Source organism: Scleropages formosus, chromosome 16 (assembly GCF_900964775.1).
Source record: "Scleropages formosus chromosome 16, fSclFor1.1, whole genome shotgun sequence".
Lineage (NCBI taxonomy): Eukaryota > Metazoa > Chordata > Actinopteri > Osteoglossiformes > Osteoglossidae > Scleropages > Scleropages formosus.
The window spans coordinates 936,337-962,749 of record NC_041821.1 but is presented as its reverse complement, the minus strand read 5'-3'; the positions used below and the strand labels follow the sequence as shown (position 1 = coordinate 962,749).

The window sequence follows — 26,413 nt, the reverse complement described above, 5'->3', positions numbered from 1 at the left end:
CCACAGCGCCGGCCCCGCAATAAGCTGAAACCCTTAGCCGGGCTCCAGCACTTGCCCTAGCCCGAACCCTACCCTAGCTCCGGCCAAAAACCCTACCTCCAGCCATAGGCCAGGCTCCGGCCCCGACCCTATCTCCAGCCCGAACCCTAGCTCCCAGCTGAACTCTGGCTGCTGTGCAAGCCACAGCGCCGGCCCCGCAATAAGCTGAAACCCTTAGCCGGGCTCCAGCACTTGCCCTAGCCCGAACCCTAACCCTAGCTCCGGCCAAAACCCTACCTCCAGCCATAGGCCAGGCTCCGGCCCCGACCCTATCTCCAGCCCTAACCCTAGGTTCCCAGCTGAACTCTGGCTGCTGTGCAAGCCACAGCGCCGGCCCCGCAATAAGCTGAAACCCTTAGCCGGGCTCCAGCACTTGCCCTAGCCCGAACCCTAACCCTAGCTCCGGCCAAAACCCTACCTCCAGCCATAGGCCAGGCTCGGCCCCGACCCTATCTCCAGCCCTAACCCTAGGTCCCAGCTGAACTCTGGCTGCTGTGCAAGCCACAGCGCCGGCCCGCAATAAGCTGAAACCCTTAGCCGGGCTCCAGCACTTGCCCTAGCCGAACCCTAACCCTAGCTCCGGCCAAAACCCTACCTCCAGCCATAGGCCAGGCTCCGGCCCCGACCCTATCTCCAGCCCTAACCCTAGCTCCCAGCTGAACTCTGGCTGCTGTGCAAGCCACAGCGCCGGCCCCGCAAATAAGCTGAAACCCTTAGCCGGGCTCCAGCACTTGCCCTAGCCCGAACCCTAACCCTAGCTCCGGCCAAAACCCTACCTCCAGCCATAGGCCAGGCTCCGGCCCCGACCCTATCTCCAGCCCTAACCCTAGGTCCCAGCTGAACTCTGGCTGCTGTGCAAGCCACAGCGCCGGCCCCGCAATAAGCCGAAACCCTTAGCCGGGCTCCAGCACTTGCCCTAGCCCGAACCCTAACCCTAGCTCCGGCCAAAACCCTACCTCCAGCCATAGGCCAGGCTCCGGGCCCCGACCCTATCTCCAGCCCTAACCCTAGGTCCCAGCTGAACTCTGGCTGCTGTGCAAGCCACAGCGCCGGCCCCGCAATAAGCTGAAACCCTTAGCCGGGCTCCAGCACTTGCCCTAGCCCGAACCCTAACCCTAGCTCCGGCCAAAACCCTACCTCCAGCCATAGGCCAGGCTCCGGCCCCGACCCTATCTCCAGCCCTAACCCTAGCTCCCAGCTGAACTCTGGCTGCTGTGCAAGCCACAGCGCCGGCCCCGCAATAAGCTGAAACCCTTAGCCGGGCTCCAGCACTTGCCCTAGCCCGAACCCTAACCCTAGCTCCGGCCAAAACCCTACCTCCAGCCATAGGCCAGGCTCCGGCCCCGACCCTATCTCCAGCCCTAACCCTAGGTCCCAGCTGAACTCTGGCTGCTGTGCAAGCCACAGCGCCGGCCCCGCAATAAGCTGAAACCCTTAGCCGGGCTCCAGCACTTGCCCTAGCCCGAACCCTAACCCTAGCTCCGGCCAAAACCCTACCTCCAGCCATAGGCCAGGCTCCGGCCCCGACCCTATCTCCAGCCCTAACCCTAGCTCCCAGCTGAACTCTGGCTGCTGTGCAAGCCACAGCGCCGGCCCCGCAATAAGCTGAAACCCTTAGCCGGGCTCCAGCACTTGCCCTAGCCCGAACCCTAACCCTAGCTCCGGCCAAAACCCTACCTCCAGCCATAGGCCAGGCTCCGGCCCCGACCCTATCTCCAGCCCTAACCCTAGCTCCCAGCTGAACTCTGGCTGCTGTGCAAGCCACAGCGCCGGCCCCGCAATAAGCCTGAAACCCTTAGCCGGGCTCCAGCACTTGCCCTAGCCCGAACCCTAACCCTAGCTCCGGCCAAAACCCTACCTCCAGCCATAGGCCAGGCTCCGGCCCCGACCCTATCTCCAGCCCTAACCCTAGGTCCCAGCTGAACTCTGGCTGCTGTGCAAGCCACAGCGCCGGCCCCGCAAAAGCTGAAACCCTTAGCCGGGCTCCAGCACTTGCCCTAGCCCGAACCCTAACCCTAGCTCCGGCCAAAACCCTACCTCCAGCCATAGGCCAGGCTCGGGCCCCGACCCTATCTCCAGCCCTAACCCTAGCTCCCAGCTGAACTCTGGCTGCTGTGCAAGCCACAGCGCCGGCCCCGCAATAAGCTGAAACCCTTAGCCGGGCTCCAGCACTTGCCCTAGCCCGAACCCTAACCCTAGCTCCGGCCAAAACCCTACCTCCAGCCATAGGCCAGGCTCCGGCCCCGACCCTATCTCCAGCCCTAACCCTAGCTCCCAGCTGAACTCTGGCTGCTGTGCAAGCCACAGCGCCGGCCCCGCAATAAGCTGAAACCCTTAGCCGGGCTCCAGCACTTGCCCTAGCCCGAACCCTAACCCTAGCTCCGGCCAAAACCCTACCTCCAGCCATAGGCCAGGCTCCGGCCCCGACCCTATCTCCAGCCCTAACCCTAGCTCCCAGCTGAACTCTGGCTGCTGTGCAAGCCACAGCGCCGGCCCCGCAATAAGCTGAAACCCTTAGCCGGGCTCCAGCACTTGCCCTAGCCCGAACCCTAACCCTAGCTCCGGCCAAAACCCTACCTCCAGCCATAGGCCAGGCTCCGGCCCCGACCCTATCTCCAGCCCTAACCCTAGCTCCCAGCTGAACTCTGGCTGCTGTGCAAGCCACAGCGCCGGCCCCGCAATAAGCTGAAACCCTTAGCCGGGCTCCAGCACTTGCCCTAGCCCGAACCCTAACCCTAGCTCCGGCCAAAACCCTACCTCCAGCCATAGGCCAGGCTCCGGCCCCGACCCTATCTCCAGCCCTAACCCTAGGTCCCAGCTGAACTCTGGCTGCTGTGCAAGCCACAGCGCCGGCCCCGCAATAAGCTGAAACCCTTAGCCGGGCTCCAGCACTTGCCCTAGCCCGAACCCTAACCCTAGCTCCGGCCAAAACCCTACCTCCAGCCATAGGCCAGGCTCCGGCCCCGACCCTATCTCCAGCCCTAACCCTAGCTCCCAGCTGAACTCTGGCTGCTGTGCAAGCCACAGCGCCGGCCCCGCAATAAGCTGAAACCCTTAGCCGGGCTCCAGCACTTGCCCTAGCCCGAACCCTAACCCTAGCTCCGGCCAAAACCCTACCTCCAGCCATAGGCCAGGCTCGGCCCCGACCCTATCTCCAGCCCTAACCCTAGCTCCCAGCTGAACTCTGGCTGCTGTGCAAGCCACAGCGCCGGCCCCGCAATAAGCTGAAACCCTTAGCCGGGCTCCAGCACTTGCCCTAGCCCGAACCCTAACCCTAGCTCCGGCCAAAACCCTACCTCCAGCCATAGGCCAGGCTCCGGCCCCGACCCTATCTCCAGCCCTAACCCTAGCTCCCAGCTGAACTCTGGCTGCTGTGCAAGCCACAGCGCCGGCCCCGCAATAAGCTGAAACCCTTAGCCGGGCTCCAGCACTTGCCCTAGCCCGAACCCTAACCCTAGCTCCGGCCAAAACCCTACCTCCAGCCATAGGCCAGGCTCCGGCCCCGACCCTATCTCCAGCCCTAACCCTAGCTCCCAGCTGAACTCTGGCTGCTGTGCAAGCCACAGCGCCGGCCCCGCAATAAGCTGAAACCCTTAGCCGGGCTCCAGCACTTGCCCTAGCCCGAACCCTAACCCTAGCTCCGGCCAAAACCCTACCTCCAGCCATAGGCCAGGCTCCGGCCCCGACCCTATCTCCAGCCCTAACCCTAGGTCCCAGCTGAACTCTGGCTGCTGTGCAAGCCACAGCGCCGGCCCCGCAATAAGCTGAAACCCTTAGCCGGGCTCCAGCACTTGCCCTAGCCCGAACCCTAACCCTAGCTCCGGCCAAAACCCTACCTCCAGCCATAGGCCAGGCTCCGGCCCCGACCCTATCTCCAGCCCTAACCCTAGGTCCCAGCTGAACTCTGGCTGCTGTGCAAGCCACAGCGCCGGCCCCGCAATAAGCTGAAACCCTTAGCCGGGCTCCAGCACTTGCCCTAGCCCGAACCCTAACCCTAGCTCCGGCCAAAACCCTACCTCCAGCCATAGGCCAGGCTCCGGCCCCGACCCTATCTCCAGCCCGAACCCTAGCTCCCAGCTGAACTCTGGCTGCTGTGCAAGCCACAGCGCCGGCCCCGCAATAAGCTGAAACCCTTAGCCGGGCTCCAGCACTTGCCCTAGCCCGAACCCTAACCCTAGCTCCGGCCAAAACCCTACCTCCAGCCATAGGCCAGGCTCCGGCCCCGAACCCTATCTCCAGCCCTAACCCTAGCTCCCAGCTGAACTCTGGCTGCTGTGCAAGCCACAGCGCCGGCCCCGCAATAAGCTGAAACCCTTAGCCGGGCTCCAGCACTTGCCCTAGCCCGAACCCTAACCCTAGCTCCGGCCAAAACCCTACCTCCAGCCATAGGCCAGGCTCCGGCCCCGACCCTATCTCCAGCCCTAACCCTAGGTCCCAGCTGAACTCTGGCTGCTGTGCAAGCCACAGCGCCGGCCCCGCAATAAGCTGAAACCCTTAGCCGGGCTCCAGCACTTGCCCTAGCCCGAACCCTAACCCTAGCTCCGGCCAAAACCCTACCTCCAGCCATAGGCCAGGCTCCGGCCCCGACCCTATCTCCAGCCCTAACCCTAGCTCCCAGCTGAACTCTGGCTGCTGTGCAAGCCACAGCGCCGGCCCCGCAATAAGCTGAAACCCTTAGCCGGGCTCCAGCACTTGCCCTAGCCCGAACCCTAACCCTAGCTCCGGCCAAAACCCTACCTCCAGCCATAGGCCAGGCTCCGGCCCCGACCCTATCTCCAGCCCTAACCCTAGCTCCCAGCTGAACTCTGGCTGCTGTGCAAGCCACAGCGCCGGCCCCGCAATAAGCTGAAACCCTTAGCCGGGCTCCAGCACTTGCCCTAGCCCGAACCCTAACCCTAGCTCCGGCCAAAACCCTACCTCCAGCCATAGGCCAGGCTCCGGCCCCGACCCTATCTCCAGCCCTAACCCTAGGTCCCAGCTGAACTCTGGCTGCTGTGCAAGCCACAGCGCCGGCCCCGCAATAAGCTGAAACCCTTAGCCGGGCTCCAGCACTTGCCCTAGCCCGAACCCTAACCCTAGCTCCGGCCAAAACCCTACCTCCAGCCATAGGCCAGGCTCCGGCCCCGACCCTATCTCCAGCCCTAACCCTAGGTCCCAGCTGAACTCTGGCTGCTGTGCAAGCCACAGCGCCGGCCCCGCAATAAGCTGAAACCCTTAGCCGGGCTCCAGCACTTGCCCTAGCCCGAACCCTAACCCTAGCTCCGGCCAAAACCCTACCTCCAGCCATAGGCCAGGCTCCGGCCCCGACCCTATCTCCAGCCCTAACCCTAGCTCCCAGCTGAACTCTGGCTGCTGTGCAAGCCACAGCGCCGGCCCCGCAAAAGCCGAAACCCTTAGCCGGGCTCCAGCACTTGCCCTAGCCCGAACCCTAACCCTAGCTCCGGCCAAAACCCTACCTCCAGCCATAGGCCAGGCTCCGGCCCCGACCCTATCTCCAGCCCTAACCCTAGCTCCCAGCTGAACTCTGGCTGCTGTGCAAGCCACAGCGCCGGCCCCGCAATAAGCCTGAAACCCTTAGCCGGGCTCCAGCACTTGCCCTAGCCCGAACCCTAACCCTAGCTCCGGCCAAAACCCTACCTCCAGCCATAGGCCAGGCTCGGCCCCGACCCTATCTCCAGCCCTAACCCTAGCTCCCAGCTGAACTCTGGCTGCTGTGCAAGCCACAGCGCCGGCCCCCGCAATAAGCTGAAACCCTTAGCCGGGCTCCAGCACTTGCCCTAGCCCGAACCCTAACCCTAGCTCCGGCCAAAACCCTACCTCCAGCCATAGGCCAGGCTCCGGCCCCGACCCTATCTCCAGCCCTAACCCTAGCTCCCAGCTGAACTCTGGCTGCTGTGCAAGCCACAGCGCCGGCCCCGCAATAAGCTGAAACCCTTAGCCGGGCTCCAGCACTTGCCCTAGCCCGAACCCTAACCCTAGCTCCGGCCAAAACCCTACCTCCAGCCATAGGCCAGGCTCGGGCCCCGACCCTATTTCAAGCCCTAACCCTAGCTCCCAGCTGAACTCTGGCTGCTGTGCAAGCCACAGCGCCGGCCCCGCAATAAGCTGAAACCCTTAGCCGGGCTCCAGCACTTGCCCTAGCCCGAACCCTAACCCTAGCTCCGGCCAAAACCCTACCTCCAGCCATAGGCCAGGCTCCGGCCCCAACCCTACCTCCAGCCCTAACCCTACCTCCCAGCTGAACTCTGGCTGCTGTGCAAGCCACAGCGCCGGCCCCGCAATAAGCTGAAACCCTTTAGCCGGGCTCCAGCACTTGCCCTAGCCCGAACCCTAACCCTAGCTCCGGCCAAAACCCTACCTCCAGCCATAGGCCAGGCTCCGGGCCCCGACCCTATCTCCAGCCCTAACCCTAGCTCCCAGCTGAACTCTGGCTGCTGTGCAAGCCACAGCGCCGGCCCCGCAATAAGCGAAACCCTTAGCCGGGCTCCAGCACTTGCCCTAGCCCGAACCCTAACCCTAGCTCCGGCCAAAACCCTACCTCCAGCCATAGGCCAGGCTCCGGCCCCGACCCTATCTCCAGCCCTAACCCTAGGCTCCCAGCTGAACTCTGGCTGCTGTGCAAGCCACAGCGCCGGCCCCGCAATAAGCTGAAACCCTTAGCCGGGCTCCAGCACTTGCCCTAGCCCGAACCCTAACCCTAGCTCCGGCCAAAACCCTACCTCCAGCCATAGGCCAGGCTCGGCCCCGACCCTATCTCCAGCCCTAACCCTAGCTCCCAGCTGAACTCTGGCTGCTGTGCAAGCCACAGCGCCGGCCCCGCAATAAGCTGAAACCCTTAGCCGGGCTCCAGCACTTGCCCTAGCCCGAACCCTAACCCTAGCTCCGGCCAAAACCCGACCTCCAGCCATCGGCCAGGCTCGGGCCCCGACCCTATCTCCAGGCCGAACCACAGCTCCCAGCTGAACTCTGGCTGCTGTGCAAGCCACAGCGCCGGCCCCGCAATAAGCTGAAACCCTTAGCCGGGCTCCAGCACTTGCCCTAGCCCGAACCCTAACCCAAGCTCCGGTCAAAACCCTACCTCCAGCCATAGGCCAGGCTCGGGCCCCGACCCTATCTCCAGCCCTAACCCTAGCTCCCAGCTGAACTCTGGCTGCTGTGCAAGCCACAGCGCCGGCCCCGCAAAAAGCTGAAACCCTTAGCCGGGCTCCAGCACTTGCCCTAGCCCGAACCCTAACCCTAGCTCCGGCCAAAACCCTACCTCCAGCCATAGGCCAGGCTCCGGCCCCGACCCTATTTCAAGCCCGAACCCTAGCTCCCAGCTGAACTCTGGCTGCTGTGCAAGCCACAGCGCCGGCCCCGCAAAAAGCTGAAACCCTTAGCCGGGCTCCAGCACTTGCCCTAGCCCGAACCCTAACCCTAGCTCTGGCCAAAACCCTACCTCCAGCGATAGGCCAGGCTCGGGCCCCGACCCTATCTCCAGCCCTAACCCTAGGTCCCAGCTGAACTCTGGCTGCTGTGCAAGCCACAGCGCCGGCCCCGCAAAAAGCTGAAACCCTTAGCCGGGCTCCAGCACTTCCCCTAGCCCGAACCCTAACCCTAGCTCTGGCCAAAACCCTACCTCCAGCCATAGGCCAGGCTCCGGCCCCAACCCTACCTCCAGCCCTAACCCTAGCTCCCAGCTGAACTCTGGCTGCTGTGCAAGCCACAGCGCCGGCCCCGCAATAAGCTGAAACCCTTAGCGTGGCTCCAGCACTTGCCCTAGCCCGAACCCTAACCCTAGCTCTGGCCAAAACCCTACCTCCAGCCATAGGCCAGGCTCCGGCCCCGACCCTATTTCAAGCCCGAACCCTAGCTCCCAGCTGAACTCTGGCTGCTGTGCAAGCCACAGCGCCGGCCCCGCAAAAAGCTGAAACCCTTAGCCGGGCTCCAGCACTTGCCCTAGTCCGAACCCTAACCCTAGCTCCGGCCAAAACCCGACCTCCAGCCATAGGCCAGGCTCCGGCCCCGACCCTATCTCCAGCCCTAACCCTAGCTCCCAGCTGAACTCTGGCTGCTGTGCAAGCCACAGCGCCGGCCCCGCAAAAAGCTGAAACCCTTAGCCGGGCTCCAGCACTTGCCCTAGCCCGAACCCTAACCCTAGCTCCGGCCAAAACCCTAGCTCCGGCCAAAACCCTAGCTCCAGCCATAGGCCAGGCTCCGGCCCCGACCCTATCTCCAGCCCGAACCCCAGCTCCCAGCTGAACTCTGGCTGCTGTGCAAGCCACAGCGCCGGCCCCGCAATAAGCTGAAACCCTTTGCCGGGCTCCAGCACTTGCCCTAGCCCGAACCCTCACCCTAGCTCCGGCCAAAACCCGACCTCCAGCCATAGGCCAGGCTCCGGCCCCGACCCTATCTCCAGCTCGAACCACAGCTCCCAGCTGAACTCTGGCTGCTGTGCAAGCCACAGCGCCGGCCCCGCAATAAGCTGAAACCCTTAGCCGGGCTCCAGCACTTGCCCTAGCCCGAACCCTAACCCTAGCTCCGGCCAAAACCCTACCTCCAGCCATAGGCCAGGCTCGGGCCCCGACCCTATCTCCAGCCCTAACCCTAGCTCCCAGCTGAACTCTGGCTGCTGTGCAAGCCGCAGCGCCGGCCCCGCAATAAGCCGAAACCCTTAGCCGGGCTCCGGCACTTGCCCTAACCCGACCCCTAACCCTAGCTCCGGCCAAAACCCTACCTCCAGCCATAGGCCAGGCTCCGGCCCCGACACTATCTCCAGCCCTAACACTACCTCCCAGCTGAACTCTGGCTGCTGTGCAAGCCACAGCGCCGGCCCCGCAATAAGCTGAAACCCTTAGCCGGGCTCCAGCACTTGCCCTAGCCCGAACCCTAACCCTAGCTCCGGCCAAAACCCGACCTCCAGCCATAGGCCAGGCTCGGGCCCCGACCCTATCTCCAGCCCTAACCCTAGCTCCCAGCTGAACTCTGGCTGCTGTGCAAGCCACAGCGCCGGCCCCGCAAAAAGCCGAAACCCTTAGCCGGGCTCCAGCACTTGTCCTAGCCCGAACCCTAACCCTAGCTCCGGCCTTTACCCTACCTCCAGCCCTAGCCCAGGCTGCGGCCTTGACCCTATCTCCAGCCCTAACCCTAGCTCCCAGCTGAACTCTGGCTGCTGTGCAAGCCACAGCGCCGGCCCCGCAAAAAGCTGAAACCCTTAGCCGGGCTCCAGCACTTGCCCTAGCCCGAACCCTAACCCTAGCTCCGGCCAAAACCCTACCTCCAGCCATTGGCCAGGCTCCGGCCCCGACCCTATCTCCAGCCCTAACCCTAGCTCCCAGCTGAACTCTGGCTGCTGCGCAAACCACTAGCCCCGTTCTGCTGTAATACTTGCAGTCTTTCTGATTTCTCCTCTCGTTTCTCATGTTTCTTTTATTTTACTTCCACTGTTACTCAGACCTACGCCGCGGGTGAAGGTCCCGTGGTCTGTTTGATTGTCGTGGCCGAGCTCGGATTTGGTCCTGACGACCGAACGGAGCTGCATCGTTAACCGAGTTTAAGGAGCAACAACTAAACCTAATACTGCCAGAGCTTACAACACGCATGCCCAAAGTGCATCTTTAAAGCTCTGCGCCAATTACAGGTTGAGCCAGCAAACCTTCCGAAGCTGAAGTCCAAGAATGGACATCGGAGACAATTCTGACTGATGCCGATGAGCAGACACCCCATAGTTCGAGTTTCACAAGATGTCCATGAACCCAATACAGAATATGAGGAAAACATGCCAAGAACAGAGGAAACAGCTGTGGTTCAGCAACAATGAAATTAGCGACATAGCAAGTGGCCCCAGAATCGATCCCCTCTTGGTCTCTGAACGCAAGGCTCTTCTCTTGGTGCCACAGTAACTGTGCAGCTCGTTAGGGTCTAGGCCAATGAGCGAAGGTACTGTGCTCAGACAAGGACAGACACCCCATGAGGCAACGGTCAGCTTTCAATCCGAAGTACCCTGCGATCCACACTGCTTGTGTGTTCGTACTCACAGGTATTAGACTAATGCAACGAGCTAAGAGCAGCTGTTTCAGTTGCATGGAGCAAGTTGCATTAAATTACAGTTCTTGAGTAGTAACAACACACGTCTTAGGTGTGTGTCCACCGTGAGAACAGCAATGCTCAAGCCCCTGGGACAAGTATTCCAAAGGCATGCATTTGACATTCGGTGAAGAATGAGTAACTGGAATGGAGAATTGTGAATATAATTATGCACTCTGAAACATTACACAGAAATAGGCAGACTGGATAAATACAGCTCAACTAAGTTCACACATGGAATCGTAGCAATGTCAATGAACTACTTTTTCCCCAGTGTAGCTGGCAAGACAGAGGATTGTGGCTCCTGCAAGAAAGTCAGCGGGACCAAGAGATGGTCCCCCCTCATAGGTCTCAATCCTCTCGAAGGCAGGGTCAGAGTTACTAGACTCAGCTCGGATCGTGCCCTGCATCGATTTCCTTGACCAACTGTCCCGCCATCCTTGCGGCACAAGGCGGTACCTGAGAGGACAGGTAAGGAGGTGCTACTGTGCGATTAAAACCCAGCAGAGCAGGGACATCTCCTTCACTGTACAAACTGATACTTGTGCGGTGGATAACAGGCGAGTATTTTCTGTTCCCGGTCACCTGTGGGTGTTCTCCGCTGCATGGCTGGACCGCATGTTCTTCTCTAGGGAGGTGAAATACTGAGTAAATGCATAACCTTCTTCTCATTAAAAACAAAACAATCAAGTTTAATAAACATCCACAATGTAAGAAATGCAAACTGTACATATAAGGCACTAAAAATGGAGACATTAAAAGCATACAAGTCCAACATGAATTATAACTGAAACCTGGTGAACAAGAGGCTGAACAGGGAGGCAAACCAACAAACTGCTGCTACTCTTTGCTTTTGTCCCAACGGCACTTCACCCATCGGCCAAACTTCCTCGCACACAAGCGGAATGACATGGAAGAAAGGGGCAGATGTCCACCCCCTCTGGAGGAAATCGACCTGAGGCAAATTAAAAAATAATGCAATGCTGTTCAAACAGGGAGGGGTCCTTGCTCGACAAGTCAGTTGAGGAACAACGCTGACGAGGTCAACAGGTCGCATCCGGCTGCATCATGATGGGTGTCAACAATGAACTAGTGCGGAATCTGACAAATTGGAACCCAGAGAGATTAACGAGACCCACGAGGAGTCATGGTGGGATCTGCAAAGTGCTGGGGGTTCGAGCTGCGGAGAAGCGACATTGGCGGGGAGTTAGCAGAAGGACTGTGGTATGCCGTGGCAGGGAGGGGTGCCGGGAGCAGGGGGCGCTAGAGCTTCACTGTCCCAGGGGGCAAGCTGTCGTTACAGAACCTGTAGTAGCGCAGGTCATTCACCAGTCTGTGGACGCTCTGCGTGAAGGAAGGCAGGTCCTGCACAGACAGAGAGAGACAGTCATTACCGGGCATGAGACTGGTACGGAAGAGCTGCAATTCTGGGCCCCAACCCTAACCTCAGACTGATTCATTGCTACAGGTTCACAGTAGTAGCTTAGCCTGTTGTGTGTGAAGAAGAAAGAACTTCACCCTCAAGGATTTAATGCAATAAAACTCGGTTAATTGCTCCTTCGCTTCACCTGCTCCATCTCTAAGTTGCGGCCCAGGATGCCACGCTGGTTGCCATCAACACCCTGGCAGCTGTTAAGGAACTCAGGTAGGAAGGCCCAGTAGAAGGCATCGAAGTCCACCGAGGCCATGTTGTAGACTGCGAACGTGATCTCGTCCTGCGGCAGCTCATGGCTCTGGTGGATGAGCACCTACAGCAGCACGGAAGAGTTTCTGCAGGATGACAGAGCACCGGCTGAGCACCAGCTGAGCACCTTGTGCACAGACACGTGGAGACAGCTGCACGCAGGGAGCACTTTTCGACTCACCTTGTGGTACAGCTTCTGTTTGCTGTTGAGACACTCCCAGTACAAAAGGTTCTGCTTGAAAACATGGATGTTGGGATCAAGGAAGGATTGACCAAAACCTTGCAGACAGGACATTGCAGAGGGTTAGGGGAAGCAAAAACGCAGGGAGGAGCACCAACGGGCAGATCCATTTCCTATCCGCATGGTGGAACCAAACTGGGCCTCGTTCTCCATGAGCTTCTCAGCTCTGCCCCTCTGAAAGCTGGGCAGCACTGACACCTTAATGAAGTACCTCTAGTTGTGGTACAACACCTGGTACATCAGCTCGAACATCTTAGCTTTCACAATAGGGGATGAACGTTGAAGGACAACATCCATGGACCTGAGGGTTTGGAAGTTTATTGCCATTAGTTACAAAAAAATTTTTTAAGAAGCCTATATTCATTACAGAACCAACAAAAGAAAGAAACTGAAAGTGTTCCAAACCACAAAAGCTTAATGTTTAACTTTCAATTAAAACCAAAACTGTACACTCACCTAGCTCTTCTTACCTTTTATACATTCAGACATCAAAGCTCGAGCGCATGACTGAAAGAAAAATCAAGCTGGGGGTTCTTGACTTGCCAAGACTTTTATAGGAGTGGGTGGAGCCAACAGGTAATTGCCTTCAGGTGTCTGACCAAACATGTGAGTCTGGTTTCCTGATTCCAACCAGGTGCCATGTTCCATCTTTCAAGAATAACGTTAAGCACATTAATCCAAACAGGTACAATTATTACAAATTTACACACTTTATATCAGTTTTTGTGAAACACAGCGCTGAACTGGAGTCATCTTTGAGCCAGTAAAATGATTGAGCTGTACAAATTGGTTAATAGCTGAACTTGCCTTACCGAGCCTAGACAGCTCGGTATGTGAGACATTGGCCTTTCAGTCTGAGGGTCTTAGGTGCAAGTCCCTTGCTTGTTATTGTTTTCAATTGCTATTTGTAGCTCCACAATGTCATAGCTGTGTTTTAGACATCAGGTTGTCCTGTCAGGCTTGGGTACGCACCTGGTTCCAAAGTGTAATGGGAAGTGTTCTACATGCAAAATCCAATGAGATGAGATAGAAGCTTCCACATTATCACTGAAAGCAATTAATTTTCTCTTGTGAACAACTGTTGGCATTGTGGTTAGAATTGCTCCATTTGGACCAAATATTGCAGGTTTGAATCACATCTCTTGCTGTAGTACCCATGAGCAACATACTGTAACGACCCCGCGTTACTGTTTTAGGAGGGAGTGTGTGCTTAATGTAAATAGTTGCATTATGGGAAATCTGTAAATAATGTTTGTAACCAGTGGGGGCACTTCGGGGGGGAAATGGTGGGTTGACTGTGTCTGCCACTGTGTTAAGAGAGAACCTAGGGGCACTAGGCAGGCTGGCTGTAAACACAGGTCCTGGAGGAAACGGGGTCCTTGGACCGAGAGCATCATTTCCCTTGTGCCGGTGTTCCAATAAATCGTTCCTTATGAACACTGTCTCCGTGTCCTTTTTTGCCCCATCCAAACCCACGGCGCTGCGCGCCACAATACTTACCGTGAAATTGCTCCAGTAAAAGTACCTAGCTGCATGAATGGGAAAATAATTGAAGGTAGTTTGACTTTTGAAGTCACTTTGGAGAAAAGCATCAGCTAAATAAATAAATAAATGTAAATGCCCCACATGTTGTGTGCTGTAACTTCTGCTGGTGAAAAGCTACCAAAAACACTCAGCCAAACCAATGAAGACACAAAAGAAACATTATCTAAATAAAACATTGTTTTTGTAAATAAAATACAATTCCTGACAGACACTCTGACCGAGTTAAAATTAAATGTGGTGCCTTCTGGCGGTGTGGCAAGATGTTAATAGTCATAAATTTTAACTTAAAAGTCTTTTATAATCTTGAATGCCCAGGAGGGCTGAGCAGTCTCTGGCACTTGTACCACCAGAGGTTTTATTTTTCTCATCCTTGACTTTCAGCTGGGAATATTTGTTCCTTTCCTCTGTGGCTCGTAGGCATATGTATAGCTTTAATAACTGCATGGATAATGTAATAATGTAATGTAATGTAATGCAATTTAATGAGTGGCATGGTGGCACAGTGAGTAGTGCTCCTGTCTCATGGCACCTGCGTGGTGTGAGAGAATGTGGGTTCAATCCCTGCTCAGTCTGTGTGGAGTTTGCATGATCTGTCTGTGTGGGTTTCCTCTGGGTGCTCTGGTTTCCTCCCACAGTCCAAAGATATGCTCTTTGGGTTTACCCATAGTGTGTGAGCGACACAGAAAGAGTGTGTTTCACTGTTGTATGAATGAGTGACCCAGTGTAAGTCACCTTGGTGAATAAGGTGTGTGGGCTGATAGTAACATCATGTAGCATCCATTGTAAGTTGCTTTGGAGAAAAGCATCTGCTAAGTGAATAAATGTAATGTATATCTAACTCTCTGTTTTACCTGTTTGTTTATTTGTGGTTGTGTGGTTGTAATTAGACACTATGACCAAACATTGAACTCATAAATAATACAATAATGTTGATAGGACAGCAACCATACATCAGGGTTGTTGTAAGTTGAGGAATACATAACTTTAGCAACCATTTTCAGAAGTACAATAGGTATTGATTCATACTGATGCAGAACCCTGGCTCTGGTCACTAGGGGGGTGAGACTTGGTAATATGTGGTGTGTGTGATATGTAATTGAGAGGAAAAGAGTGATTGTGAGAGAAACCACACATCATTAGCCAGAAAATCAAATGTATGGGTTTTTTATGGTTTATTAGCATACAGCTGTAGTTACTAGCAGCATTTTGATCTCTAACCGCAGTTAACTGGAGTGTGACTATGTAGGAAACTGGTGATTGCTTCAGTCCTCTGGTTGTGGAGAGGCAACTTGTTACTGCTAAAATCTGGTGGCTTGACTCAGCACGCTGGCACAGCGAGTAGCGCTGCTGTCTTACAGCACCTGAGTGGAGCGAGAGGCTGTGGGTTTGATCCCTGCTCCGTATGTGTGGAGTTTGCATGTTCTCCCTGTGTCTGTGTGGGTTTCCTCCGGGTACTCTGGTTTCCTCCCACAGTCCGAAGACCTGCTGTTCAGGTTCACCCATAGTGTGTGTGTTCCAGTGGTGTATAGATGAGTGGCCCATTGTAAGTAGTGTATCTAGCAGTGTAAGTCACTGTGGTGAATAAGGTGTGTGGGCTGATAACACTACATAGTGTTCATTGGAAGGTGTTTTGGAGAAAACTGTCTGATAAATAAATAAATAAATGTAACTCTCTCCAAAGCCAACTTGGTAAATCCATGCAGTTATTTAAATAAAAATCAGTTTTCTGTTTGCGTTTCAAATATACTGCTATATTGCCTACAGAAATTTGACCAATAAGCAGTTTTAAGGTACAATGTCTACGGACAGCAAGTGGTGTATTGGTTTGAGCTGTCACCGTGCAATCAAAATACTTGGGTTCAGTCCTGCTTCGACTGTTGCCCCTTAGACTTTAAAATAATTGATTAATTCAAAGCCTGAATTACACAAAAAAAAATTCCACAGCTGTGTAAACTGATCACTAATCTTAAGTAGCTTATTATGCAAAGTTTTGTCAGTTCTAAAAGAAGCATCAAATAATTTAATAACAATATAATTATAAAATAGATTAACTTCACTAAAATTATGGAAATTGTATAAAACAGAAAAATGTTTATTCATTTGGCACATGCTTTTCTTCAGTGGAACTGAGACATCCATTGGTAACGGTACCTGTGTATGAAAGTGCATCAAGAGGCTGCTGCGGAATTCCATTTAACAAGTAGTGGAGATGACTGAATATGTAATGCAGTCGTGGAAAGAAAGCATGAGTAGAAAGGCTGCCTTAGAAGCATATGTTGTGCTTCAGGTGCACAAGAGTATGGGTCCAGTTTTATTTCCAAAAAGACAGTTCTCAACAGTTCCCATTGTCACAAATGAATCAGTTCACTTGGGTTTTTTACATCACATTTCAGTATTTTCAGCTGAACTTTAAAACAGCTCATTAATTTAATTTAAGTGTGGAAATGAGCATCATCTGACATTTTAGTGGTTTGGGTTCTCAAGGCGCAGGACAAAGAGTCAGACACAACAGATTGAATGCATAGAAGCAGATCTGCATGAGCACCATGCAGTCTCCACGGTTGGAGTACACGGACGTGGGCTGGATGTATGTCCTGTCAAAGTTGACCACCTGCAGACCTCTCTGACCATGCGAGTTGCTCAGAGCCACCAGCGCTCGTGCCAGGGAGTACTTTGCTGCACAGTTCACAGCTGTCATGGGATGCACTGTGCCAAAATGCATCACAAAACGAGGATCATCCTGCATTCAAGAGACACAGAATATGCTTTTTAATTCCATATTTTAGGTCCTTGTGCATCAGATCTGCTTATTCCAAACGATTTTAAATTGAAAAAATATTAACTTCTAAGGCACAACCTTGACCTGTGTATATTGTACTTCCGATTAATTAAAAATGGTAACACTATACATGCAATTTATTGAGTAAAATTGTACATTTGTGTTGTGTGTGTGTATATATATGTATTAAAAACCTACTGTGTCAGAATTTTTCCCATCTAGTAAAACGAGGTCCTTTAGAAACCATTCTTCCACCATCTCGTATTTGTCCAATGCACCGGATCGTGTGTATTTCACAACGCAAATCCGGACATCCTTATTTGCAGCCACTGAAAACAGCAGTAATATATATATTAACGTGCAGTAATGGTGAAAAATTTTATTCAGCATGTTTGCTTGCCAAAACATAATGATGACTGCAAATCAGTTTCAATTTTAAAAAATTACTCTCATCCTCATACTTTGATATAGTCTTTCAACTTTTTCATGAACCCATCTATTAATATAAACTGTTATTTTTAAGTTAATTACCAGACAATTACAAAAGTCTGAATGTAATAACTGAGGCTCTTTTGTGTAAGTGTTTTTCTTTTGAGTTCTGTCCCATTGCCATTGAGGAACAGGAAAGCTGGATGCTTTCGACATCTTCATCTTCAAGCGAATGTGGTTGTTACCCTGTGATGTAACTGAAAGAAATTTTATAAATGCTTATTCCTGTTTTTACTCCAGAAAAAAACAGGCAACTGACAAACAGAACCTTTAGTTTACCTGACAAACAGAGGAAATGTCTCTTCTGCGCAGATTCGATTTCTATAAATTCCTCCAGACGTTGGCCTTTTGGTCGGAAAACACATTTCTGCATTTCCTCTTTCAGCAGCGATGACATCAGTGAACAGGAAAAATGAAAATACACCTAGTGATCAGTGCAGCAAAAGCAAAAGTTTGAAATCGTCGTGTCCCCCTCCAGTGACAGATGGTTTTATAGTGAACGAAGCAGCAGTGATGCTGAACTGCAGAGGAGGTCTGATGATGCTCACTCTCACTGGTACACTGCTGTGTGCTGAGGGAATATCCCAGCAAGAGCAATTTAACAGAATTTCTTCTGAAGTGACTTGATTAAAGTAGCAGTCAGATGGCATTATAATTACTGAAAACTTTGAGAACTATTGATTTGTGGTTGCTTCCATTAAGAACATTTCCATTAGAAGTATCTTCAAAACCCATATTGATTATCATTAAAATGTTTGGTATCCCAGAAGATTACATGATCAGTTAGAACTTATTTGTTGACAACCAACAACTGCACAAGTATGTTTGAAAAGGTAATTGACAAGTGTTTCCATTTAATATTACACCGGTTAGCAGCCAATTTACTGAACAAAACACAAAACTGCTGATTGTATGTTTATAAAATGCAGATCACTTTGAGATACTTTCGACAATGTTATTCCTCTGAACCAAATGTGCACTTGCCTTTTGAAATCATTAAGTTTTTGTGAGATACCAGAACAATTTCTACTGAATTATTGGTTTTATTACTTAGGAACTGAGATAAATTCATTGGAAGTAAAGGGCCACACTTAGTGTTATTTGTCATAAAACTGATGATTTGTGAAACACTTGATTGTTATAACAGTCACACTTGGCATTTAGTGGTTTGATTTGAACTCCGGAAAGTGAGTGATTAAATTGTCCCCCTAAGATTTTATTCACCATTAAAACACGGTGGTGGTGGACTAAAGCCAACAAAGCTCTCTGCATAAATATGATTTATAGAAAATGAATCATGAAAGCTTGGGGGTCACCTAGGTGAGAAGGCTGACTTGGACTGGAATCAATATCCCAATACTTTAAACCTAAAGTGTTGTCTGCTAACTTTCAGTGATGTATCTACCTATCAGAGACTGGAAGATTTTTTTTTGTGCTCTTGAATTTATGTCCTTTAGCATTAAACATTCAAAATTTTCCTACTCAAGGCAGTTAGTCCATATATTGAGACAAGGGCCCTCTTGAAAATTTCCAGCAAATGGCAGAATATCACGAATGAACAACACACTTTTGTGTCCCAGAGCATCTGCAGACATGTTCCACACATACATAAGACGACCTTAACTACTGTTTATTCATAACAGTGATGCATAATATTATCCATATTTCTTACACTTTACATCGTCACATGAAGTTACAGTGCAGCACGGTGCACTTGGACATACCCAAATGTAACAATTGAAATGGAAAACATTTCCCAAAGAAACATTTAGAGAAACAAATGGAAACACCCAGCTGTTCAGAGTCAGTGCAGCCGCAATGCATACAATTCATACATCGTATTACCACTTCTGTAACGAACTTCCAAGGATAACACTTGAGATTTTGTTTTGAATTTACAAAAATTTTTATTTTGAAAAAATCTGCAACAGCAACATTGGGTAACACCAATAATCTCAATTGAAAGTAATGTAACAACCCGTGTTACTGGGAGTTCGAGCGGGAAAAGGGGTCTACTGTAAATAGTTGTGCTGTGGGTGAATTGGAATCAAGTGTTCAGCTGCTGTGGGAACTCATGAGGAATATAAGGAGGAAAGAGAGAAAGCCTGAGAAGTACTAAGCAGGTTGGCTGAGGTGCAGGTCCTCGAGGAAAGGGCTTCTCGGACCGAGGACATCATTTCCTTGTGTTTGTGCCAATACCTCTCGCTGTGTGCCCCTGCCAGGCCGTTCCACTAAACGTTTGTAACAACGCTGTCTGCGTGTCGTTCTTCGCCCCATGATCTGAACCCAGACCAGAGCACAGCACGCTGCACTACACTGACTGTTGTTTTATAAGTGCTCTTCTCACTGGAATGACACAGTCACAGAGTGTTGTACAAGACTGCAATAAAATTTGTTAAGAAGCTAAAACACATATCATATGGATAGCAATAGATTAACTTAAGCCATGATCTACATCTAGCCAGAGAGGAGAGGAAGCAAAAACTAGCAAACTACAACGAGAAAAAAAACCTGAGAGAGCAAGTGCCCCACTGCGAGTGAGTTGCTGCCCCCTCCCCCCAAGGCATTCTAGTCTTTTGTCAATTTACAACTAATAATGTAACCGAGCGCTCTTGCCGGGTCCGCCTAGACCCTTAGGGCTCCAGAAAATAACAAACGCTGCCCATCCGTCCGGGTTGGTTTCCAACACCTTCGAAGTCTTTATTGGATGCCGCACGTCACGTGTATAACTTACAAGTAGACTGGCTGATGCACTCTAGTGCGCATGTACAGAGTCCAGCCTATAGCAAACCCCGAGGGGAGAAAAAAAGACTCGTCATACACACATATGCACCACTAGGGGACAGTCTCCTAGTGTCACCACATCCAAAATTAAATGTTTTACAATAATAACATTGTAGATGAGCGTTCACTTGATACTCAGTTCACCAAGGTCCGTCTCGTCCATCATGATATATCTACCCACCACCACCAGCACAGCAGCTGCACAAATCAACCTGTAACTTAGTCTTCCTGGAGGAAAGCGTCAAATACTGTTACTGTAACTGTGTGTACGCAGTCACATTACATGGCTCCTTTGGAAATTAAACTAATCTCGGATCTTCGAAACCGAGTCCGGGTGTGTTCGCAACCCAGAGACTAAATAAATGTAGGCATTTTCTCTTTGTCACACCACCAACTGTCCGCACGTCTTCCGCAGTGCTGCCGGCCAGGCTGTTGTTTTATGACGTCACTTCCGCCAACCAACACATGCCTTTTGGCCACCTACTCTCGCTTCTCGCGATACTCGACTAACCGGATGTTGTTGTTTTTGGGGTTCGGGGCTCGTCCGAGGGTCCGCGGCGTAGCGCTTCTTCGGCGCGGCGGCGTTTCTGGTGTCTCCGCTACGGAGGGATCGTGTTCCCGCCCCGGCCCGCGCCGCCATGGAGGACTTTGACGAGATCTACGAGGAGGAGGAGGAGGACGAGGACGACGAGGACGAGGAGCGTGCGGCCGAGGAGCAGCTGCTCAAGTGCGCGCCAGAGCCGGTGGTGGTGCGCGGATCGGGGCACGTCACAGTGTAAATACTAGCCGTCATCGAATTCAATTCAATTGAATAACTACCGATAACAGCATTAGTGATCGCGTGTATTGATCAGGCGCGCGAGATCGGCGTTCCTTCCTCCTGTAGTTGCATGCGAGGCCTTTTTTTGTTTTCTTTTTTTTTTTCTTTCTTTTTTTTTTTTTTTACACACGACGACACCGTCCCGGGAGTTATAACTTATTCTTCTTGGGCGCCAACTCCTCATTTTGGCTAATACTAGTAGTACGAAGAAGAGCAGCAACAAGCAGCATCAGTGAAAATGAGCGATTTGAGCGCGTGTGTCTCCCGCCCCGGTGTTTCTTCATGCTTACAATTCAATTCAGTTGTCAATTGAATTGTTGTAGTGTCAGCAGCAGGCTGAGGAGCTCTTCTCTTGGTGCGGGATGTGAGCACCGAGTGCTGTTCACTCACTGGCGGTGTTTCTCCCCCTCCGTAGGTTTGGACTCAGCAACAGGTTCGAGTCCGAATTCCCGTCGTCCCTCACGGGAAAGGTGAGCGCAGTCGTCCCTCAGAGCGGCTCTCCTTGCAGCTCTGAGGCGTGATGCTCACTAGTCCTCCTCGCCGGCAGGTGGCGCCAGAGGAGTTCCGAGCCAGCATGTCGAGGGTGAACGGCTGCCTGAGGAAGACGCTGCCGGTGAACGCGCGCTGGCTGCTCTGCGGCTGCCTGTGCTGCTGCTGTTCCCTGGGCCTCAGCCTGTGGCCGGTCGTGTGCCTCAGCAAGAGGGTGCGTACCGCGCTCTACCTGCCTTCGCACCGTCGATGGCGCTGTGCGGGGCTTTGGGGACGGTCTTCCATACTCATCACGTACGCGTTGTCCATCTACGTGTGTTCGTTTAGCGCACCGTTTCCTCCAAAGCGACGCACGTCTTGGGGAGGAACGCAGAGTTCATCACGTGGGTTTGGATACAGTCACTGATTGTTGAGTGCAGTCCATTTGCCACACACCCGCCGCGGTATAAATCAGTGTACATTGCACCAGTAACTGTATAAAGGCTTTTCCATTACTAAACAAATTGTTATTAAAGTGATTAAACGGACGAGAAACATCAGAACGACAGGTTTGAATCCTGCTTCCCGCTGTAGTAGCCTCGGGCAAGGTACTTATCCTAAATTGCTCCAGTAAAGTTACCCAGCTGCATAAATAAGTAAATAAATACATGGTTTAACATTCCAAAGTCGCTTTGGAGAAAGCATCAGGTCAATGAATAAATGTAAACGTCAACATGTACACAGTTATTGTGCACTTACGACATTGGGAGGAGTGAGTCCGAAAGAGGTGAGCTTTGAGAGCCTTACTAAATGTAGACCGAGATTAAGCAGTTCTGTTACATCTCCTCTTCTACACCATGTTACATGCCTTGTGCCACAGTGTTTTACAATCTCTGCTTATGTCATGATAACACTTTACACTGTCTATGTACTTTGCAGACACGCCGTTCCATCGAGAAACTTCTGGAATGGGAAAACAGCAGGCTCTACCATAAGGTGAGTGTTGGGGTGCATGCAGGGGGAATGGTTCAGCTCGATGGGCAGAGTCTGACCAGACCTCTCTCTTCCCACAGCTGTGCCTCCACTGGAGCCTGAGCAGAAGGAAGTGTGAGAGTAGCAACATGATGGAATATGTAAGTGCACAAGCAGGAGGACCTGGGTTTGAGGAGGCCTGATATTTATCAGCAACCCCTCCAGTTGTGTTTTTAATGCCATACATGTACATACGTGTACAAAAGAAAGGAGAAAGACAAACCGCTAGGGGTCCAAGTACTAGTGGCCAAGTTTCTGAGCATTTTAATGTGGTGACAAGGGACCTGTGTGGCTATGACTAAAATAAAAGAAGAAACTGGTAGAATCGGTATCCAGACCCATGGTTACTGATCCTGCTAATCAGGGTAGGCAGTCTTTGGCTTCCAGGCACAGAACCAAGAGGTTGTCGTAGGCAGTCATCGGTTTCTGGCAGCAGGTGGCCTATCCAGAGTGCAGCAGTACACTAGTGCCAGTGTGAGGTTTGCCAGGGCCTGGAGTTCCCAGGGTGTAAGACCAACTCATGAATACATCAGCTGGGATCAGCTGCGGAAGCACAGGGTTAAAGAAGTGCGATCTGAGTCTGGCTTTAAAGATAGTGGGAGAAGAGGTATTTTTAACTGCGGTAGGCACAGTGTTCCACAGTTTAGGGGCTTCATGGCTAAACACTCTGTAATCCACAGTCGTTATACAGCTCTCCGGGACTACAAACAAATTGGCATTCTATCAATCTACAGTGCTATTTGGATTGTAGCTTGTGAGGAGATTGGGAATGTGAGGTGGTCTCAGACCCTGGAGTGCTTTCCAGGTTTATTGCAGTATCTTGAAGTCACAGCTGTATGCAACAGGTAGCCAGTGAAGAGATCAAAGAACTGGAGCTATATGGCAGTATTTCTTGGTTGCAATGTTTTGGATCAGTTTGGATGAAGCAGACAACAAGGAGTTGCAATAGAAAGTTTTCTTTGTTTATTCTTGTTCTTGTCCCAGTCGTAGATCTCTGAAGTCTAATATTTTAGTCAGTCAAAAATATGGTTTTTTTTTATTATTATTATTATTATTTAAATTAAACCACATAAGAGGACATGTGTCTACTGCCTCAATGCTCATCCTCCCCTTTGCTCCAGGTCATCCTCATTGAGTTCCTCCCGAAGACTCCGATCCTCCGGCCAGACTAACCGCACCCTCAACTTGTCCCGCGAGTTCTTCCGCTGGTGCCTTCCTCAGTTCTGTTCAGTTGAGGCGTTCACTCACAGAGACCTTCCTGCCTTGGACTGGTGGCTTCTTCTCGTTCTTCTTACAGATGGGGTTTTTTTCTTCACTTCACCTCAACATGCTGTGTTTGTTCCTCCGGTTCCCCTGTCCAGCAGATAGTCAGACTGTGGTGTGACAAAATGGGCTGGAGCCTCTGAACTGCAGTAATGTGTCAGAGAAGGATGTTTGTCTTCACCGCCTCATCTCAAAACGCCATTTCTGTCTAATGGCTCTTTGTGCAAAATTTACCCAAGAGACCAAATGGTTTGACAAATGGACCTGGTGTGACAAGCAAAAGGGTGTTTTCTTCTTAACTAAAAATGCTTTGTTTTTGGACCTGCTGCGCCCCTTCGTTGCTCTCAAAGTGATTTTAGATATGAGTGACGTGAAGATAACTTTCTCTTTCTACTTCTGCGAAGGAGCAATGACTTATGGAAGGACATCTCTACATTTGTCCATGTCTCACCAGCTTCTCTCAGGCTGTGGCCCACAGAGATGATCAGAGTCAACAAACAGCTGGTGTTTCTTCTGCGTGTGTCAAATTCTGAACAGTTTCAACAAATGACATTTGGGCCAAAAAATAAAGTTGTGAAAAAGTTTTCCTGTTTGTTAATGATTTTTTTTTTTTTTTATCATTCCTCCTCTTGATGGTTCTTTGGTCTTGTGTTGAACTTACTTTCTGAAATCCTCATTTTTACAGGTACGTTGCTTCTTGTATATGTTAGTTTTGTGTGGTTATTTTTATTTAACCTCCTCTGTTGTGGGTGTTGGGAATTAAAAGGTGAGCTATGAAAGCTGGCCTTATAGCACTGTAACTAGTGCTCCTATTAATAAATGTTTCAAACTGAAATCCTCTTAATTCATCATGTAAGCTGACAGGACCCTCTCTCCTTAAGCTGTTCTGCCTTACAGTCAAGTGGAAAAATATGTGGTATTCTGATTTAAAAAAAATAGATGTTTAAACCTGCTCGCATATCTACAGAGGTCATAAAATGAGTAGCAAAAATCTGTTTTGATGTAAAAAAATCAATTTCCGTGTTCTCTGAAAAATCTCTGAATACTGAAAAGTGTTAAACAAAGGAAATTGTGTGGAAAGGGAATTTACTTGTTGATGGGAGAAAATCATTAGAGCAAAGAGCAATGTGTTCTTGGCACAAGGACCACAAAGAAGGCAGTGTCCACTACAGTCTACCCCCAAATCTTCAAGGCATATTGCACATCAAATAAAAGTGTACGTGTGCAGAATAACATTTCAGAAACCTCTACGCAGCTCATCTTATTGTAGCTTACAGTTCCTTGGGAAGAACTGGTGAAGCAGTGCCAATCGAAAGGCTGGAGGGCAAGGTGTGTGTCTGTAGCACTGACTGCAGGGGGTCTGCAGGGAAGGCTTTTATAGAACCTATAGTATGTGGGTGTCAGGGAGCCAGAGGAAGAACGCAATGTGAGCTGTTATCGTTTTAACTATATATGCTGCCATTGCGTGATTTTATTTGTAACTGTAATGTGAATTTTCACTCATACTAATGACAGAGTTATATTTCTTTTAAGTCTGATGACCCATCACAGGTGAAACAGTTAGCTAAAGACACAACATGGGATCATCAGGCATAAACGATACATAAAGCTGTGTGTCACCGGCATACGAATGGAAATTCACATTGCGTTTGCGAATAATGTCACCCGATGGTAATACATAGAGTGAGAACAGTAATGGCCCCAACACAGAGCCCTGTGGAACACCATACTGAACCGTAGTTGAGATGGAGGGGGTGCAGTCATCAGATTTCAGTACAAATTGTTCATGATTAGCTAAATACGAGTCGAACCACTTCAGAACAGTACCCCTTAGTCCAACCAGGCTTTCAAGTCTACTCAGTAAGGTACTATGGTCTACAGTATCAAATGCAGCACTCAAGTCCAGTAACATAAGAATTGAGATCTGACCAGCATCAGAAGGGGTGAGAATATCATTAGTAACACGTGTGAGTGCCGTTTCAGTGCCATGACCAGTGCGGAAACCAGACTGAAATTTTTCAAATATATTATGATGATTAAGATATTGTAATGACCCCCGTTACTGTTTTAGGAAGGAAACCTGTCTAATGTAAATAGTTGCTTTCTGGGGAATAATGTTAAATGTGGGTGTGCAACCACTGGGCCCACTTAGGGGGAAAATGATGGGGTGACCATGTCTACCAGTGTGTTGAGAGAGCCTGGGGGTGCTAAGCAGGCTGGGAAAGCTGGCTGTAGGTGCAGGTCCTGCAGGAAAGGTGGTCCTTGGACCGAGGGAATTATTTTTCTGGTGCCACTGTTCAAATAAATTGTTTGTAATGAATGCTGTCTCTGTGTCCTTCTTTGCCCCATCCAAATCCACGGTGCTGCACATCACAATATTTTATAGTTTGGGAAGCTACAATCTTTGAAAAAATTTTGGATGAAAATGGTATGTTGGAGATGGGTCTATAATTACTTCATTATTACAATCCCAACTCTGGACACAATAATGTCAGTCTTTACGACATATAGTTTAAGCTTCATATATACGAAATGTGTTAACGGTTTGAGTGTATTATTGGATGTAAACCTGTCATTTGTATCTCATGTTGCTACACTGAGTATATCGTGCTTCCTTCAACTGAGAAATATGAGAGCCAAAGGCAGCAGCCATAAGTACTCTGTTACCTGCAGATCCAGGATGGAATATTTCATACATATTAGCTGATTCAGTAATGGAGCAGGGGGGTGGTGGTGCAGTGGTGCAGTGGGTTTAGCCTGTGCCTGCCCTCTGGTGGCTCTGGGGTTCAAGTCCAGCCTGGGGTGCCTTGCAACAGACTGGTGTCCCACCCTGGGTATGTCCTCTCCCCCTGTACCCTGTGCTGCTGGGCTAGGCTCCCGCTCACCATCACCCCCACTTGGGGCAAGTAGCTTCAGTCAATAGACAAGGTCCCTCTCCTTAATAGGGAAAACACTGGTGCTGAAGGTGGACATCCTCCCCACTTTGCTCTACCTTGCGCAGGTGTACCCCTTGCCCTGCACGATGCAAAGAAGCCTCACAAAGGATGTTTTCGATCTCGTCTCGGGGGCAGGTATGAGTATGTGAGGAGGGAGGTCATATACCTTCCAAAGGAAGAGGGAGGGAGGTATGTGCCTGATATTCCTCTTAAACTAGATTGTCTCTTCCTCTTCCACTTATGTAACCGACTGGCAGCTCCGATTGAG

General features: G+C 51.1%; 3 protein-coding genes across 3 annotated transcripts in view; 2 read left to right on the top strand and 1 right to left on the bottom strand.

Moving 5' to 3' along the window:
- The window catches only part of LOC114912437 (salivary glue protein Sgs-3-like), a 6,045-nt gene extending 1,978 nt beyond the window's left edge, over window positions 1-4,067 (top strand). Inside the window, exon 3 of the mRNA XM_029259266.1 lies at window positions 4,062-4,067. Coding sequence (XP_029115099.1) covers window positions 4,062-4,067 — 6 coding nt within the window. The remainder of the gene's footprint in view (window positions 1-4,061) is intronic.
- A 7,300-nt stretch (window positions 4,068-11,367) lies between these two features.
- exoc1l (exocyst complex component 1 like) lies at window positions 11,368-17,239 on the bottom strand. Its single transcript, XM_029259265.1, has 6 exons — window positions 17,122-17,239; window positions 16,552-16,682; window positions 16,068-16,314; window positions 11,970-12,067; window positions 11,673-11,852; window positions 11,368-11,469 (listed from the first exon to the last, which is right to left on the bottom strand). The coding sequence occupies exons 1-6, from the start codon at window positions 17,237-17,239 to the stop codon at window positions 11,368-11,370; spliced, it is 876 nt and encodes a 291-aa protein (XP_029115098.1).
- A 2,843-nt stretch (window positions 17,240-20,082) lies between these two features.
- chic2 (cysteine-rich hydrophobic domain 2) lies at window positions 20,083-23,793 on the top strand. Its single transcript, XM_018738191.2, has 6 exons — window positions 20,083-20,401; window positions 20,862-20,916; window positions 20,994-21,149; window positions 21,854-21,910; window positions 21,988-22,047; window positions 23,068-23,793. The coding sequence occupies exons 1-6, from the start codon at window positions 20,265-20,267 to the stop codon at window positions 23,116-23,118; spliced, it is 516 nt and encodes a 171-aa protein (XP_018593707.1). The 5' UTR covers window positions 20,083-20,264; the 3' UTR covers window positions 23,119-23,793.
- The last annotated feature ends 2,620 nt before the right edge of the window (window positions 23,794-26,413 follow it).